Source organism: Petromyzon marinus, chromosome 26 (assembly GCF_048934315.1).
Source record: "Petromyzon marinus isolate PM22_M1 ecotype Great Lakes invasive population chromosome 26, UKy_Petmar_22M1.pri1.0, whole genome shotgun sequence".
Classification (NCBI taxonomy): domain Eukaryota; kingdom Metazoa; phylum Chordata; class Hyperoartia; order Petromyzontiformes; family Petromyzontidae; genus Petromyzon; species Petromyzon marinus.
The window spans coordinates 9,490,889-9,504,435 of NC_133692.1; the positions used below are offsets into that span (position 1 = coordinate 9,490,889).

Sequence of the window (13,547 nt, forward strand, 5' to 3'; positions counted from 1 at the left end):
CTTCAAATCTTCGTCTGAGCCACCAACCATTGCTTCCCAAAAAGTGCTAGGTCACAGGTGTGCACCACAATTGGAAATGTGAAGGTTAAAGTCCCAGAGAGGGGTTGACAATCCACCACCGTTTGGTACTTGTCGCTTTGTGAAACAGTCAACAAATCATGTCCCGAGCATAAACTTAGCCCTGGCAAAGGAATGTAGAATGTCCACCATTTCAACAAAGCAGGTTGACAAATGTAATACCAATGTGAGTTTTATTAGTTCTTGTTCGTAATGATTTACAAATCAAAAGTTTACATAAGCAATACAAAACTATGATCTTTTTCTGAAAACAGTAATATCCTCAAGGACACCTTAATGGGTCTCGAGTGTCCTGTTTTGCTGTTTTCCTCAAGGTATCGATGCATATGCAGTGGGCGGAAATCGAAACGCTCAGAAATAAACCCACGTACTCAAGAATAAAACGCTTAAGAAAATGTACAGGTTGGTAGGCCTCTAGCCTACTTGCTGTACGGCTTTATGGAAACTCGTAGTCCCGCCAGGGATCTCTGCGTGCTACACAAACCTCATCACTTCTAAAGTGTTAGATAGCTGGCATGCAACTAGCACTCCCGACAAGCGACACACGTACGGGGCATTTTACACTTAAAAAAAAAAGACTAATTACACGTTGCATTTGAATTGAATGAATGCGAATATGCAGATGTTTTACTGCACAAATTGAGTTTCGCACGACTGAAAAAAGATGCATGCTGGATGGTTAAGGGCAGGTCAATGTGATCCTCGGGGCTCTGAAGGGCTGTTCAGTTGTGCACGGCTCAACTAGTGGCATCAGCGAACACCAATGACTCCTGAGGAGTCCTGAGGATTAAACTCGTCTAGTTGCCTGTTTCACTGCTGCTTGTAGGGATTGCCACATTTTCTCAACTCCTTGAGTTGGTAGTATGAACAAAATGGCAACACATTCAGTGCCTTTGAGCTAGTGGTGTGGATAAGGCCGAGGGTTGGTACATGCAAAACTGCACACTTGCTTGCTAAATCTGTTTCCAGCCTGAAGTCATTGTTCCTTTATTTTTTTCTCAATTTAAAGGATCTGAATTAAACTACACCACCGCGTTTTAATTTACCTTCACCGAAAATTGCAGGGTTTTTTTCCCCTTCTTGTTTTTTAATTGTAAGACCAAGTTTCTGGAACCACCATACATTAACATTAAAGGCTGGATATAATCTATTGACGTTCCTCGTGATTTGAAAGTGAAATTGCATTTTCACCCCTTTAAAATACATTTGGTTAACAAGGTGTCGAATTTTCAGGGTAACATTACTCAGATCCAAAACCTTAACTTCAACGCTTGGCATCTGCAAATATTAAGATGGTATATTAAACACTTGCGGTTAACACAGCAGGGATTATAAATGTAGCTCTGCCCATGTAAACATGGAATTTCCACGAATAGCTCAAGGCCCTGAAAGGCAATATCCAAATGTTGATTTGAGCAGGGAGACACTACATCTTAACTTAGAGATGAACTACATGTTAGCAGTAGATACAATAACAAAGATATGGTCAGATGGCTCAGGGGGTTCAAGCACTGAGCTTCCACAGCCAAATTCGAATCCAGGGTTCAGCAGGCTTGGGATTAAAGTAGGTTGTGAAGTTAAGCGGGTTTATGGTCCGATTGTGGTCGGCAATGACTGCATGGAAAAAAAATATTCGGATGTTTTTTTATTTGGTTAAATATGCAGTGCTCCCTCGCGTGTGGAGGAAATGTGTCACTTATGAAGGGAATTCTGACAAGGGGTAATGGACAACCAAGAGAGTTCCAAATGGATTCCATGTGTATAATTCACATGGACTTGTTTTAGTCCAAGATTCGACAAGGTAACCATTTTATATGGTTTATGGCCACAACCTTGGTGGTCGAAACCATTAGACAAAGGGTATGGTGATGCCAAATCGCATGAAAGGCATGCTGGGAGGACCGATTCGATGAACCTATGGTCACGATTGTGCATTTTGCAGTCCAGCAATTACTTTTTGCATGTACAATTTTTACTCGGATGTGTTTCTAGCCTTCACTCACTTTTCTGTCTGACGAGTTTCTAACCATTTACAGCCAAGTGCGAGAATTGGTTTACGGAGACACCCAATACCAACAACTTCGCACTGGCAGATCCGAGCCAGTCCAGCGCGGGGGGCCCTTACTGTACGGGTAGTTTTCCACTGGCTATTTGCCACGTCGAGCCAGAACCAAACCATGCTATGTTGGCCTCACATGTGCATCTGGCTTAGGGCCAAGCAGGGCCAGGGGGACCGGTTAATGACACTTTTTACTACATCAGTCGATAACAACTCAAACACAGCCGTCATCTACATGAGCCTTGGTACACTTAATAAAAAACAACAACCTGGTGCCTCCTGAACCACTGCTGGCTGACTCTTGCCGACCCGGGCCGTGGCAAGGATCCACGCCCCCTAACTCCAGGGCTGCTCTCTCGGCACTATCGCCTGCGCCGGCCACCCTCCCCGCGTCGAGCCGCCCATTCCCCCACGGCCACGCAATCCTCCAGGCCGGAGCCCACGTCGCTGCCGCACTCGCTCCCCGTCTCGGATGCCGACGCGTCGCTGGCCCTCGTCCTCCTTCCCCCGCCCCGTTTCTTCTCGTTCAGGACGATGATGGCCTCGTTAGCGGCGAGAGCCGCCTTCCGGCGCGGCGTGCGAGCCGGGAGTTCCATCACGACATCGTCCTCCTCCTGTGCGGGGCCGCTACCCCCAGCATTCCGGCCCTCCTCCCTGCCGTTCCCAGACTCCACTGCCTGACCCGTGTGGGGCGCCATGCTCACGCTCTCCTCTCCCACCTTAATTTCCGTCGACGAGGAAAGAGCAGCGGGTAGCGCGGCAACGGATCGCTTTGCGGGGGTCTTGGCACGGCTGACTTTTGCCGTTTCAGCCCGTGTCTTCGATGCCGTTTCTTCAGTGTCGGACAACTCGATTATAATTCGAGCTTGACAAAGGTCCGCATCAACAACTTTCTTCTTGTCGTCATCTCTCGCAGCATCCGGCTTGGAAGGGGTCTTTGGTCTCTTTTGTTTCGGCGTTTTATTCGGTGTCTTTGTGGACGTAGCTTCTTCGGTGTCAGACAACTCGATGACAAGTGGAAACTCACCGTGGTCCGCACGAGCTGCAGAAACCTCCTCCTCGAAACCATTGCTCCCTTTGGCACCAGTGGGCATTGAGGGGGTATTTGGTTGTTTTCGTTTGGGCGTTTTAGCTGGAGTCTTCACAGGCTTGGTCGCCGGCGTTTCAGACAAGGGGGCCATGACGGGAATTGCATCAGCGTCGATTGATTCTGGAATCTTCTCTTCATTTTTAACGTCGTCATCAGACGCCGGCTTTGAAGGGGTCTTCGCTCTCTTCTGTTTTGGCGTTTTAGCCGGTGTCTTCACGGTGGACTTCCCGGGCGTTTCGGATAAGACGCTAATTACAGGAGATGCAGGGACATCGCAAGCTGTCACAACGTCCTCTTTCTCTGCCTCCTGTTTCGTGTCAGCAGTTGACTTTTGGGGAGTCTTGACGCCTTTTCGTTTCGGTGTCTTCACCAAAACCTTCTCAGGAAGGCCACAGAGTGGTGCGGCAGGAAACGCGCATCCTTCCACCACGATGGCAGGGACTTTCTTTTCCTCTTTCTCCCTCTTCGCGCCGCTGGCGCCTTGCCCGGAAGATGGGGTCTGCTCTTCCTTCTGTGTCTTCTTCTTGGTGGGAGTCTTGAGCGGAGTGTTCTTCCGAATCTCCGACAAGAAGCTGACAACGGCCGCTTCTTCTTCCACGTCCATCTTCACCTCTGCGTCATCTTCTTTCACATGAGCAGCTGGCCCCGCCGGAGTAGGAGTACAATTTTTAGTCTTCCTGCGGTTGCGTTTCGCCTTCTTAGACGGAGTCTCCTCGGGGGTCTTTGCCGCCGCCACCGCCACCTCATCTTCCTCCACAGCTGAAACCTCCTCCTCCTCCTCTACGCAAACGCTAGACTCCTTGGCCTCATCTCGTTTCTTCTTCTTGGCCGACGACTTTGTTGAAGCCTTGACGCCCGCAGTGTCGTCGGAAGCGTCTGTCGTGGGGAGCTCTCCCTCGGCCTGCAGCACAAACACCACAAGAGATATCTGGGTCAATTCACTGCTAAAGGTCTCCCCCCCACCCCCCCACCACCCACGCCTGTGTGGGTCATGCAGGTTATTTGATCATGCGTCACTGCAAGTGGGAGCAGGGAGCAAGGAAAGTTATCACGAAGTACAAGACATGTATTTTACTGTACTGCCCCCTGCTGACCATGCCGAGGCCTGCAAACCCTGCAATGGCCCAGCGGTGGCCAATTTGCCGCTTGTTGGTTCGAGGTTCGAATTCCAGCTGCCGCCCTGGCTATTACTGCAGGTGTTTAAACCGCAACAAAATAGTACGGCGCTATCGGCTTCATTAATATTACGTAATTTGCTAAAGTAGGCCATTGCGTGCTGGAGTCATGGTCAAAATTTGGCAATAAAAAAACAATTAACTACACATTCTTAAATTGGGATTATACATAGCAATCATCGCCATTTACTGCTAAAAAACTTGGAAGGATCCTCCTCAAAAAGTCTTGGGACTTAAGTGTTTGCTTTCCTCGATAAATATTAGTTAATGACGCTATATATGAAAACACCATTATTACTCTTGTGATTCCGATCTTGAGATGCTGAACAGGGGAATGTTTGTGGCCAGAGAAATTTCCACCACTTTCTTAAGACCACCAATGGAAGTGAGCACTGCCCCAATCCTTATTTTAGCATGAACTCATTTGACTCGACAACTTTTCCATGTTTTCAAAGGCCCTTTTAGAGAGCAGAGGGTACCATGCACAAATGTAGTGTTCGAGCACGTACATCCCTTGGTCACGCCCAACCGCTATACAGGAGGGCCTCCCACAGCTGCTTCGTTCGTGGGGGGTTGAATGGACCAGACTTTGGCAGGAATGATAGTCGCGTTAAAAGGAGGGCATAGGGACCGATTCAGATATCTAATCGCCACCCGTGTTAGCTGTGGCCGGGAATCAAACCCGGGTGTACACGCGGGTGTAGAGAGCAGCACCGCTAGCCACTTCGCCACCACCGCAGTTCCAAACCGGAGAGGAAGTCGCAGCAAGGTTACTACCGCGCACCTGCAGTTTGGCCTTCTTGGCCGGTGAACCATCACCGGGAGACGCGAGCTCCTCGCGCTTCTTCTTCTTCTTCTTCCTTTCCCCGTTCGGCTTCTCCTGCAATCGAAGCCGGGCGGCGGGGTGCTCCGTTAACGCGGTGTTCACGCCGGCGGTTCGCATCGACCCGCACGCCGGCCGCTCGCTGCAGTGCTGACAAGTGTGAGACTAGCACCCCGGCGGCACCAGTTAAAACACGTTTTCTTAGGCTTTGTGTCAAAATCAGGTCGCTTTTGTTAAACCAGGTGGTGATAACTCAAGCGACGAGGATAGGCTCATTCATTACCAAACTGATGGAAGCAAAAATTAAGTTCAGCATTGAAAACAAACGAAAAAAAGAGGCGAGCGCAGAACGGATTTCAGCTCGGGAAGATTACCTCCAGATTGATCGCCGAGCGAATTCTAGAATCCTAAAACGAAGCTACAGAGACATGAAACAGATATAGCTCGACTATAATGCTAATGTCAAATTGCAATCGCAAGTGATGTTATCATAAAGGATCGACGGAGTAGCATCAAATTGTGAAACATCGTCAAAATATACACATCATGGCTACTAGGGGGGTCAAATAAACTCTCAAACCACAGATCTTTTAACTTTTTCAACTTCAAACAAGTGTGGGGTGGTTCTCACATCTGAGTCAGCAGTGGTAATTCCTCATTATCAAGGAAGGAACCAGTTCCCCTCCGCCCCCCCAACCATAATATTCTGATAGAATTGTATCATCCGTCGACTGGGACGCGAACTAGCAAGTCGAGGACCCTGGCGATCGTAGCTCCTGTAAGCTACGTCGGAATCAGAATTTATACTGGAGGGATCTGATGAGCTATGAAGCTCTTTTCACAGATTTCCAGTACGGGCACGGCGTCAGAATGTGACAACAACAATATAAAAACACGATAGGAGTGCAAAGCATGGGAAATGTAAAACAAATCAAAGAAAGTCCATTGACCAAATTCACTTATTTTTCAGAAGAGACCTGACCACAAATGACAGCTCAACAAAGTGGCAAATCATGTTGAAATTTATAGCAGCAAAACACTCTAAATAACCCTGACACCCTGCCAGCAATTGCCTCGTCAGCGGTAGACTTGAAGAGGTCCTTGCGGTTGAGCACGGTGGCAATGGCGTCGAGGCTTGCCGTGTACACCGGGAGGGCCACAGATGCCTGTGTCTTCACGTGCAGGACCTTCACGTTGCCCCATCCCTGGAGGGTGTCGCATGTGCACACGCAGACAAAAGATCACCCATAGAGCCTAAACAGACTGTTGGGGCAAGTGCTATTCACGAGTACCTATATGAAGGCCGGGAAAGCCTTTGTCTTCCCAGTGGTGATGTTTACACACCGCACCAGGTACTCATTTGAGGCCGAGTCGACCTAGGGGAGCCTCAGGAACGGTTCAAATAAAGGTCACTGTAGTCGGCCGTGAACGGGAATCGAATTCACGGGAGTATGCCAAGGGAGTGGTAACGTACTTATCCCTATACTGTGTGTGGACCCGAGGTCATTTGAAAGAGGGACCTCAGCGGTAGCTCTGTAATATCCGCTTCTGTTGGTCGTTCTCGATCACCAAGGGCTGCAGCGCCCTATGAGATTCCCTAATGGATTCTTTGATTCTCATGGAACGACGGTCGTTTGATCAGGTTACAATTGGGAACGAAATTACTGAGAAACAATAGGAAATCGGCACGGAAACTATTGCTGATGGCTGCCCCCCCCCTCCCCATCTCTTGCCCGGGTGCATCATGGTCTGTGGGAACAAAAGGACTCACCCCTGGACACTTTTTGGCCATCGTGGAGGCAACAGTCATGATGTTTTCCACGATATTGTTCAACTCCATGGTCGTGTTGCCCACCAACACCGTACTGAGAGACACAAAAACATCACCAACAATATGCATCAACATCCGTCATCAACAACATCATCATCGTGAATCAAAATCACCACCACAATTATCGTCGTCCATCGCGGTCATAAACATTGTCGTCAATCTTGTCGCGCCTCCAATTAGCACGGCTGGCCAAGCACAGTGCAAAAGAAGTTCAACATACATACACATACAATCTTCACCAATCGTCATAATCCACCACAATTATGGTCATCGCCATTCATCATCGCAGTGTGCAAACTACTGCACCGCCGGTGCCATCGCGCACACGCCGAAGCACACAAAGACAAACACAAGAACACGTACTTGCAGTTTCCCTTGTTGGAGACATGCAGGGCTGTTCCCGAGATGAACCTGCCCAACTCTCTGTCCAGATTCTTGTGCAGCAAATTCACCGAAAGGGGGGCCCTTGATACCGATGCAGACAAGGCACACGCGCACACAACAACCGATTAGCGAGCCGGGCGCGGGGAAATACGCCCGTAGTCCGGTGATGTCCTGGCAGGGGTTGATGGATCGTTACGAGATCAAAATGTATTTCACGATTCCACCTCTCTCCTCCGCCTCACCCCCCCCCCCCCCCAAAGCCATAACAGACTGTTGGGGCAAGTGCTGTTAGCGAGCACCTATGAAGACCGGCATGGCACACGAGGGGGGTGAGTCGCATACACCACCCTCGACCGCCTTTGTCTCCCCAGTGGCGATGTTTACACACCGCACCAGGTACTCATTTGAGGCCGAGTCGACCTAGGCGAGGCCCAGGACAAGTTCAGATAATCGTCAGTGGTGTTGGCCGTGTGGCCGTGAGCGGAAATCGAACTTGGCGCGCTAACCGTTTCACTATCCCCCCCCCCACCCCCACGCTTGTAATCCAGCACTATGGAGGCGAGGGTTTGGTGGATCACCAATTCTCGCACGCAAACACCGAACGCATGAATCGCCAGCAAAGCAACCGATGTGGATTAATCGGCGAGAACATGCCAAGCACGCTGCCGCACGACGGTGCACCGCAATCGAGCGCTCACTTCTTGGCCGCGTAGAAGTGTCGGCCCAGGTGCGAGGGCAGCAGGCGACGGATGCGGGAGTCTGCGAGGAAGAGGTCGTAGCTGCGGAGGAGCTTCAGCTTCGCCTCGTACGGCTTGTACTCCTTCTTGAGCGTCTGGTAGGGAATCACCTGCGCGTGACGAGCGGGGTGCCGAGGTTGGTGGGGGCGAGACGATCATCACAGTTAAGGTCACGAGGTGTCAGTAGTGGCCACTCATGACGGTTGTTTTGTCATTATCTCCGTCGCATTACAATTGTTTACCAATTTCCTCATCTTACTTCTGTTCATGCCATGTATTGTACACAGGTGGTCCTCGGACCTACATGAGGTGATGTTTCCGAGGGAATGCGCAGCAAGTCGAGACCACGCAAGTCGAGACCGAATTTCCCAAGAGAAACAATGACATAATAGGGGGTTATGTTCCTGACCAAGGGTCCGATATGCAGCTTTTTATAGGTACGAATACAAATGTCATATTTAATCAACTGTCAATCATATATAAAGTACAATAATGGTGTTTTGAAAGATTGACGAAAGTCAAACTTTATTCGAGGACCGGGTGTATAATGTACATCCCCCTTTGTCCATCCACTGCTGAAGGTCTCATCTTGTGTTGTCAAGCAAAGGGGTTGCTTGACCACGCTTCACCATGCCGGTCAGTGCGGGTTCACATAGTTGGCGGCGGGGGCAGGACCGGTTCAGATATCACTCGCCACTGATGTTAGCCGTGGTGGGGAATCCAAATCAAGTTACCGGGCTCACAGTGCGCATCAGCTGCAGACGTCGCCGGGAGAATGAGAGCAGTACGCACCCGAGTGACGGATTTGATGTCGCTCTTCTGCAGCAGCTTGGTGTAGTGGCTGCACGTCTGCTCGGGGCTCATCTTCGGCTCGTCCTTGGTGAACAGGCACACTTCCACATCGTCGCAGCGCACCGAGTGCGGCAGCCCTCTACGGGAGAGAGAGAGACGCGATCGTGCAAATCACATTCAGGTCACAGTGAGACCTGCCGAGGTAGGTTTCATTGCGCAGGTGGGTGTGGTGGTGGAGCATGACTATGATCCCAGCACTCTGGAGAGTTGCTGAGGGATGGTGTTCATCTTTATTGGGATAATTCACCTTAGAGTTATCACCTAGACATGTACACATACACATCATTAAGACCTCCTTTGCCAGTACCAAAATGTAATAATAGGGTTTTCCCCTTTTTTCTGGCAACAAGACTGAAACCTTTTTTACGAGGATTCACGTCTGCATTAACCACAATACCTGCAGTCAAAATGCAAACAAAAACATACTATGATAATATATGCATTGTCCTTGAAACTGATTGGTTCACACCAAGGGACGGCTTTCTTTTGAGCCTCGACCCAATTGATAACATTTTTGACATGCGTTTTTCTGGATTTTGTTGTTGTCATTCTGTCTCTCACTGTTCAAATAAACATACCATTAAAATTATAGACTGATTATTTCTTTGTCAGTGGGCAAACGTACAAAATCAGCAGGGGATCAAATACTTTTTTCCCTCACTGTAGACGTGTCTATTTTCACAGCCGGGTGGGGCACTTTGGTGAGGAGGGCACTAAACTCACAACAGTCCACGAGCCAGATATTTATTTTACATACACGTGAAGACAAATATGGAAAGGAGCATATTGTCTGTTACTGTTTTTGTTATGTATATATATTGAATGTGGTGTGCCAGATGCCTGGTGACAGACAGGGCCTGTGCTTTGCGTTGAAGAGGGTGGCGGGTAGCGGCATCACGTACATCTTGATGACGCAGTCCTTGGGTGGGATGCGCCACACCGTCACCATCAGCTGGACTCTGCTGGCCACTTCGAAGAGCGGCTGTTTCTTCTCCGATTTCACCGGCCTTTTGTTTTGATGCTCGATCAGAGCCTTGATGGCCAAGCTCACCTGCAGCCAGGGGACACAAGGCAACCGGCGTCACCACCACCACCACGCTACCATCCACGCAGCAGCGCCTTTTGGCTGGCCATCGAACAAAGACGGTCACCGCATTGCACGCTTTCGGATGCGCTTCTACGGCCGTCTGGAACGCTCTTCCCATATTAGGAAGCCACTGGAGCTATGCAACTTTACATTTAGATTGAAAACTAATTTCTTTATAAATTTTTGGGTTAAATTTGTGGTCCTCCCCTCACTCCTCCGAGTCGCGCGATTGGCTATGTACGGTGCGAAAGAAGTTCAACATGCATACATAATCATCATCATAGGCTGTGCTCTTATCCCCAGCTGGGGATGAAGGGCATTATCTATTTTAGTCACGTGATGCCTCAAACTAACTCAACTCCTGTGCATGATCATGCATTGTACATTCACATCCCTTCGTGTCAATCCACTGCTGGATCAGGGCTTCCAACATGCAGTGCGGGGCATTGGGGATTATTAGGACACTATACTTTCATATCGCACTGCTTAGTGTGGGTCGAAGGTAGGGTTGTACAGATGTGACATTGGATTTTGCTGCACTACTCTCTGCTGCCCACAATGTAGCACCACATTCTGTAACACCTGTTCCACAAGGTAGTTACCCAGCCAACCACTCTCCAGGCTAAAACAAACTTCTTCTTTGGTTCTTTCGGTAAAGTCACGTAGAATGAGAACGGTTCGCTCCAGCGCTGTCCCTCCAGACAGTCTCGTCCCTTCACCTGATGAAGGCCGCTTGTGTTGTGGCCGAAACGTCGTGAGAATTTTATTGTGTTATTTTATCAATTTATTATTTTATTCTCATTCTACGTGACGTTACCGAAAGAACCAAAGAAGATGAATCCTTGCAGTCACGAAAGCTTTAAATAAAAATAAAACAAACTTACCTTTCGAAATCGTGCTAACTCAAGGGTTAAAGTCATAGATTAAGTTATTGTGAAAGATCGAAAATATATACACAAATTATATTTTAATAATTTCCCCAAAAATCCCAATTTTTTTTACACGATTTGGCTTCGTGCAACAGATTTGGCTTCATTCAATAATGTAACACTGGGTAATATTTTTTTCAATGTAAAAAAAAATATATAATCAACTTTGGTGAGGTGGTAATTTGATAAAAAAACAGCTGTTAGCCAAACGGTTACTGCAAGCCAGTTTATATTATTTCGTGCAACAAGTTACCAAGACTCAAGAAAAAGTTTTACCGTTCATCGAAAATAAAACCGGAGGCTACCACTCAAGTAATTCTAAGATTACAGAACGGTATTCAATTGTGAAATTTGAAGCATCGATCTGAGACCATGGCATGTTAGTAATGGCGAACGAGCCACTTTCAGACGCAACTAAATTATAACTGCAGCAAGAAAACTAATAAAGAATAAATAAACAGCTACGTTGAACGCAGCCCACGTGTTTAATGGCTATGTTAGGTTTGCTGCACGGATTACGCGTTGCATTGTACGTCTTTGTACTCTAGGCCTCCTTTGGGAATGAAAACAAATCGTTTGTAAAGATCTCAAATACAGTATCGTACGCATGTACGATACTGTTTACGAGATCGATGCCCTCCCCTCATCCAGCAGTGGGTAAAAAAGTGGCCGTACATCTGATAAGTCGTAGAATGGATAACGCCAGAACATGACCGTCAAACATATACATTTTATAAACCTAAGTCGCGAGTTAATGGCTATGTTGAACTCAGAAGCGTGGGCTTGGTTTAATGTACCCAGCCTGTGTGCATTATATTCCGTACAGTACACGTGTTTGTGCCGTTAAGACAAAATCTATTCCGGCCTACATTATTTTTCTGTCGATGGCTTTTCTCGCCACATGCAGCTCAAGTCTGGCTTTCGCAAGCGGCCACGGTAATCGGCGCTGGGTTTAGGCCACAGTAATCGGCGCTGGGTTTAGGCCACGACAATCGGCGCAGGGTTTAGGCCACGACAATCGGCGCCGGGTTTAGGCCATGCTTGCCCCATCGCAACACAGTTAGGAATGGCGACCGCTTGTGCAGGCCTTCATCCGGCAGCGGATTGATCACGGCCGCCAACTGACTGTTAACGGTGATGGTTAACGAAGGGCGTTAAAGGCGACGCGTTTCACGGGACCCACGCTGACGCGAGGGGGCCCGGCCAACAACCATCGCAGAGCCTAAACCCAGCGCGGCCTCCACGTGTCGTCCATCGCATCCCCACCCACCACGCACCCCGCTCGTCCCGCCTCAGCTCTCAGCTGCGAGCGAGCGAGCCAGGAGGCATCTCGTCCTCCGCCATCATCACCACCACCATCATCATCATCACAAACCTGGCACTTGTTCAGCCCCGGAGTCCGGCACACGTGCTCCTTCTCGGTCGCCATCTCTACTCGCTGCTTCCACGTGGTTGATCGCTTCCTCACGCTTTGCGGCGAGAGAACTTTTACGACGCCGACGTAAAAAGGGGGGTCAGTTATTTTACGGCAGTGACGTCACGGAATTTTTTTTCACACGGCGCGTTCGGTTTTGCGAGAGTGACGTCACTTCCGTGCACCGCCGTGCGCAGGCGCCCGTCACGATTTACGGTTGAAGGTCGCGTGTGGTTGTTTTTTTTTACGACACGCGCCATGTAAATTTAAACGTCGGTGACGTCATTGCCCAAGGTTTGCGGTGGGCCCGGTAACGATTCAGAGATTCGATTTTGTAATAAAAAAACGATTCGATTTGAGAACGAATCATTGCATTTTTTTTCAAATTGACCCAAAAAATTCGTCAATTACACTTTTTTTAATACACTGTGATCTATGGTATAACGCCTCCACTAACTAATTACAACTAATTACAAACGTTCGTTTCTCTAACACGCGATTGCTTGCGCGCATTGTGAGCAATCGAATTGCTTTAATCGATTAGTCCTTTCGATGCTCTAGAGGAGTTGTACACCCCTAGCTGCCACTGCTATTCACTGGCGTAAAATAAAATAAAATGTTTCGCTCCGGATGACACGCTGCAAAGTATTATCTGTATATTCTGCAGTCACGAAAGCTTTAAAACAAAATTTATTATCTGTACGTTGATTTAGCGTGCTGATCTTAAAGGTGCATTGAAAAATGTGATACTCCGACTGATGCTTCTGTTGTGGAGTAACTCATGCAGCCAGCTGTGGCTCTTAGGATTTGGTGGTACATGTTATTTATGTAGTTTATTGTAAAAATTCGGTCACAGTCCCTGTTGATCACTGTTACATTGCAATTATGGCTTTATTTGTTGGTGATTTCGAAAACGTTTTTTTTGTTTGAACATGTTTGTTTTGTTGTAGTACGGAGTTAGACTGATGGCCTTAATCTAAGTTTTCCTGTGGTTGTTGTTTGACTTGCATCCCACAGGGATTGTTTTTGCAGACAGCAGCGTTGTTGGTGTACGGTGCTTTATTTCAGGAATATTTTTGCTGGTTTTT

General features: G+C 48.3%; 1 protein-coding gene across 1 annotated transcript; it reads right to left on the reverse strand.

Annotated features, from left to right (window-relative positions):
- Positions 1–234: 234 nt before the first annotated feature.
- On the reverse strand, positions 235–12,557 carry RSL1D1 (ribosomal L1 domain containing 1). The gene is made up of 9 exons (XM_032961259.2): positions 12,421–12,557; positions 9,932–10,080; positions 8,970–9,108; positions 8,139–8,287; positions 7,420–7,521; positions 6,997–7,090; positions 6,299–6,430; positions 5,187–5,282; positions 235–4,128 (listed from the first exon to the last, which is right to left on the reverse strand). The coding sequence occupies exons 1-9, from the start codon at positions 12,472–12,474 to the stop codon at positions 2,500–2,502; spliced, it is 2,544 nt and encodes an 847-aa protein (XP_032817150.2). The 5' UTR covers positions 12,475–12,557; the 3' UTR covers positions 235–2,499.
- Positions 12,558–13,547: the final 990 nt, after the last annotated feature.

Excerpts from the sequence above, each read along its gene's own strand:
- RSL1D1 (XM_032961259.2), bottom strand. The coding sequence starts at position 12,474 with ATGGCGACCGAGAAGGAGCACGTGTGCCGGACTCCGGGGCTGAACAAG. Across the intron at positions 7,091-7,419 it reads TCCAACAAGGGAAACTGCAA|TACGGTGTTGGTGGGCAACA; the intron begins GTACGTGTTCTT and ends TGTGTCTCTCAG. Across the intron at positions 6,431-6,996 it reads TGGCCAAAAAGTGTCCAGGG|GGATGGGGCAACGTGAAGGT; the intron begins GTGAGTCCTTTT and ends GACACCCTCCAG.